This window comes from Mesitornis unicolor, unplaced genomic scaffold (assembly GCF_000695765.1).
Source record: "Mesitornis unicolor isolate BGI_N332 unplaced genomic scaffold, ASM69576v1 scaffold13866, whole genome shotgun sequence".
Classification (NCBI taxonomy): domain Eukaryota; kingdom Metazoa; phylum Chordata; class Aves; order Mesitornithiformes; family Mesitornithidae; genus Mesitornis; species Mesitornis unicolor.
Genome location: NW_010189040.1, coordinates 6,941 through 12,002, shown reverse-complemented (window position 1 = coordinate 12,002; position 5,062 = coordinate 6,941). Strand labels below are relative to the sequence as shown.

The 5,062-nt window shown below is 53.5% G+C and overlaps 1 protein-coding gene across 1 annotated transcript in view; it reads right to left on the bottom strand.

Moving 5' to 3' along the window:
• The window catches only part of LOC104541798 (SH3 and multiple ankyrin repeat domains protein 3-like), a gene marked incomplete at both ends in the record, with an annotated part of 13,265 nt that overhangs the window by 2,284 nt on the left and 5,919 nt on the right, over positions 1-5,062 (bottom strand). The window contains one exon of the mRNA XM_010185938.1: positions 5-101. Coding sequence (XP_010184240.1) covers positions 5-101 — 97 coding nt within the window. The remainder of the gene's footprint in view (positions 1-4; positions 102-5,062) is intronic.

Here is a 5,062-nt window from a genome sequence, read left to right as displayed (position 1 = left end):
CGGCGGCGGGATCCCGTGCCCTTCCCTAACGGTGTCTTGCATCGATGTGCTCCGGGGAAACTTCCCATCCAGCAAAGAAGCAGCAAGTTTCTCGTCTTCGCCTGCAAAGCAAGGACAGGGCGATCAGAGGGGACGTCCCCAGAGAACCAGAGCAAATTGGCTGTGATGTGACATCTCTGTTGTCCTCCACCCCGCTTTCCTTCTGAGGCGGCTTTCCACTTCAGCTTGTGGTGCGAGCAATTGTGGTTTGGCCTTCTGCTCACGTTCATGTTCACTTTCACTTTCACTTTCACTTTCACGCTCACATTCACTTTCACATTCACGTTCACATTGAGGGCAGCCACAGCCTCTCACGATGCCTCACATTGTTTTAAATCCATTGAATGGCTGCACCCAGCACTTCCCAACTGGGCTGCACGCTTCCCAACCACGTTGGACACTTCCCAACCCCACCGAACATTTCCCAACCGCGTTGAACACTTCCCAACCACGTTGCACACTTCCCAACCGCGTATAACATTTCCCAACCAGGCTGAACACTTCTCAACCATGTTGAACACTTCCCAACCCCACAGAACACTTCCCAACTGCGTTGAACACTTCCCAACCAGGTTGAACACTTCCCAACCATGCTGAACACTTCCCAACCACGTTCAACGCTTCCCAACCATGTTGAACAGTTCCCAACCACGTTGAACGCTTCCCAACCACGTTGAACACTTCCCAAACAGGCTGAACACTTCTCAACCTCATTGAACACTTCCCAACTGCGTTGAACACTTTGCAACCATGTCGAACACTTCCCAACCCCATTGAACACTTCCCAACCGCGTTGAACACTTCCCAACTGCATCGAACATGTCACAATCAGCCCGAATGCTCCCCAGACCAAGGCAGCAGCCGCAGAACCGAGTCCTGGCTCACCGGAGCCTCCCGACACCCAAGCGCCAACACGCGAGACGGCTGAGCACCGCCAGGTTGTGCTGCTCGCAGCAAACCCCAACGCCTTCCTGGCGCTCTCTGCGCTCGTGTCGCACCCCCAGGGGCTGCATATGCTCCATGCGCCAGACAGAGCAGGGTCTCGCAGAAACGTGCATATGTCAAGAATTGTGAGTACCCGAGGCAGTCGGATTGTGCCATTCTTACTCCTAACTTGCTATCTGGGTGCACAGAGAGGGATTTTCCAGGTGCTGGTAACACTCAGAGCACGAGGAGCTTGCTAGGTAAAGTAATAGGAGGAAAAAATCCCTTAATATAGCAAATACGGTGCAAGGACTCGTGTGGATGGAAGCCACCAGTGCAGCTTGGCCAGCCCCTGTGTCTCTTCCCTGTGTCCTGCTCTGCTCATCCCTTTCTTGCCATCCCCCTCCTCCTCCTCAGCCACAGCTCCACTGTTTTTGAGGTTTCCTGGTTTGAGCTCAACAGAACTGATTTCCTATGCAGTCATTTCACTTTCCAGCTCAGTCTCTTCTCAGGGGCTGAACTGTATGACACTATCAGCATGTTTTTCCACAGCGTGCACTTCTACAAGTGATAGTGCTGGGATGTGATGGAAACATGGCAAGGCCACTGGCTCACCATGGCTGCCGTGGCTGCACCTACAGGAGGAGCAGACCCAACCCTGCCCAACCAGGGATTGCATCCCACACACCCACACTCAGTGCAAAGCCCAGGGATCCCCAGGGGCTCCACCCTTCCACCTTGGACCCTTCCTTCCCTCTCCACCCCTGCAATGGCCCAAGGCCCAGCAGACCCTGCTGCTTCGCCTGCCTCTCATCCTCAGCCCTGTGTTCCTGCATCCTGCTCATCTCAGCTGAGCTGGGAAGCTAAGCAGGGTTGGGCCCGGTCAGTGCTTGGATGGGAGACTGCCTGGGAATACTGGGTGCTTGCTCCCACTGCTTCTGGCTCCAGACTGGGACTTTTCCAGTGCTCCCAGAGCCTCTGGTGACATCCTCGTCATTGGGGGAGGATTTTATATTGGTTTTGTATATATATATTTGTACATGTCTGTATCTATTCCATTATTTTCCTATTTACATTATTATCCTGCAGTATCAGTATTTTTATTTCATTAAATCTCATGTTTTCTTTTTCAACCTGTAAAGTCCCTTCTTCTCTTTTCTCTTCCCTCCTGGGCAGGGCAGAGGGGTTCACAGCGAGTGTGTGCCTGTGGTTTAGTGGCCAGCCCAGTGCTAACCCATGACACTCTCAGGATGGCAAAGAGCCATGTCCTGGCACTGCCGCTCGGTGACCACCGGCGTTTTTGGCTCCAGCGCCTCCTCTGTGACATCCCCCAGTGCTCAGAGGGCTTTGGCAGCTGCACCCCAAATCGCAGCCGTGGTTTCACCGAACGCCTGCAGACTCAGTGCCCGCTGGGGAAAAAGGGATATTTTGGCCAGCGAGCGCTGCAGTTTCCATCTCATCACACTGCTCAGCCCGTTGCTGCCTTCAAAGCAGTGCTATTTTTATTAACACAGTTTGGGGGTTTTAATACCAAAGCAGCACAATGAGCTGGAAGCGCCAACCAAGCTCAAAGAGAGACTGGACAAAGGCACCGAGGATGTGCTTTTGTGGGGTGTTATGTTCAGAAACCTCTGAACCAGAGACAGTGGCTGCAAGGGGGAGCATTCAGGAGAAATATCTCATCCATGCCCTGTTTCCACGCTACCCTGGGCATCCGCCCCAGAGCGATGCTGAAGACCGGCTCCTGCACTAGATGGAGCCGTGGTTTGGTTCAGCACAGACATTGCCATGCTCCTCACAGCATGAAAAGCCAAAAAAACCCCTTATGGCTTTCCTGCTTCATACTCGGGACGGCCCAGAGTGGAAATAGGGAGATTTCTGCTTACGGTGCCCAAATTGCCCCAAACATGGCCCAGCGCCACTGGAGCTTGGCATGGGGCTGTGCTGGCCGTCCCAATGTGGAGGACATGGGCATTAAACTGGACCTGGCTCCTCTTCCTCCCGTCTCCTGGCCTCCAAAGAGGGGACTGGGCAAGTGGTGGCCAGCCCAGGGGAGACCCTGCTGCAGGGAGGAGTTTTGGGTTTATTTCACACAGCTGCTTCTGCAATTATCCGTTTTATTCTCATGATTGCCCAGTTGTTGTTCTCTGCCGTAAGACCACAGCATGACCGAATCCCAGGTTGAAGGGACCCCCAAGGACCATCCGGTCCAACCTCTGGAGGTAAAAGCATCGTTTAAATGAGAGCAGTCAGCCCCTGTCAAGCTGACTTCAAACTGAGCAGTGCAGGGGAACTCACCACTTCCCTGGGGATTGTTCAGTGTCTGATTGATGGATTATTGCAATTTCTGATTGGTGGATTATTGCAATTTCTGATTGATGGATTATTGCAATTTCTGATTGATGGATTATTGCAATTTCTGATTGATGGATTATTCCAGTATCTCATTGATAGATTATTCCCATTTCTCATTGATAGATTATTCCCATTTCTCATTGATAGATTATCCCAATTTCTCATTGATAGATTATTAACCCAGTCTCCTCCTCTGCCATTAGCATCCCTCCCCCATAATTTTCTAACACAGGACATCCAAAGCTCTTCCAAGTTCAATGAGCAGCTTTACATCTCGAAATCTATGATTTACATCTCAAAAGGACCCAGAGAGGCCAGAGGAAGGGGCTGCCAGGAACTCCATGGATTCCAATGTAAAAATCCCACACTGAGAAGGAAGAGCCCCTGGCAACTGGGCAGACTGGGAATCACCTCTGCGGAAAGGAGCTCATGGGGCCCGGTTGGGACTGAAGTGACCATGGGCTGACTTGAGGTTATGGAGAAGATAAAGGCAATGGGGAGGTTATGGAGATAAAGCCAATGAAGTTATGGAGATAAAGCCAATGGAGATACCGAGACAAAGCCAATGGAGATACCGAGACAAAGCCAATGGAGATACCGAGACAAAGCCAATGGGTTGAATGGCTTGAATGAGCTCCGTCCCCGTGAAAACCAACATCTCCTACTGCTCCTCAGCGGGAAAACCCAAACACGGGGGAGATCAAGGATGGGAGAGGGGGAGGGAAGCACATTCTGGGCAAGGTCTCTCTGCTCTGCTCGCTGTGCATCGCACCTGAGCCCTGCGTAAGCCACGGCTGTTTGCTCATCGCTCCCTGTGCTCTGCTGGGGACGCTGCTCCATGCTCCGCTTCCCACCTCTGCAACCTTGATAGGAGGAGGTAATGAGGGGAGGTCAGGCTCTGCTCCCCATAACAAGCGATGGGATGAGAGGAAATGGCCTCAAGTTGTGCCAGGGGAGGGTGAGGTTGGATCTGAGGGGAAATTTCTTCCCCAAAGGGTTCTCAGGGCCTGGCAGGGGCTGCCCAGGGCAGTGGGGGAGTCCCGATCCCTGGAGGGGTTCACAAACCACGCTGTGATGCTGTGATTCATCGCAGTGAAGACACACACACATCCCACAAAGAGCATCAAGGCATCACCGGGCTCAAACTACAGAGGTTGGCGCATGCAGGAATGAAGAGTTTGAGTCAAAACGGAGCCTCCAGCCACCAGCAAAGAGCCCAGACTGGGGGTACCCAGCGTCACGGGTCCAAGATGAGCATCATGGTGCTGGGTTTGTGCCCACAGTGCAGCTCAGCAGCACCAGGAGCCTCATGGCGCCCCCTCTGCCGTCACCTCTGCCACCCCCTTCGCCATCGCCAGCTGCTCGATGCAGCATTCATCTCCAAGGAAAACACAAAACCGCTCCGTAATGCCTTCGGGCCGGTTGCCATAACAGCCTAAATCCCTGTGAGAAGCTGACTCTGTGCATTAATTGGGGCTGGCAAACGAGGCAGATCCCTCCAGAGCCCACCCCCTGCTGCCAGCCTGGCTTTCCCATGCAGGGATGGGGAGCAGCTCCCGACGCCAGGAAAGTGCCAGGAAAGTGCCGAGCGCTGCAGTTCCCATTCAGAACTGGGAAACAGGAGAACGTCAGCGTCCTCGGAGCGGGGCTGGCATCAGCTCCAGGCAACGCAGAGCTGACGGGAGCAGGAGGAGGAGGAGGAGGAGGAGGAGGAGGAGGAGGAGGAGGAAAGCCCGGGCCCGTC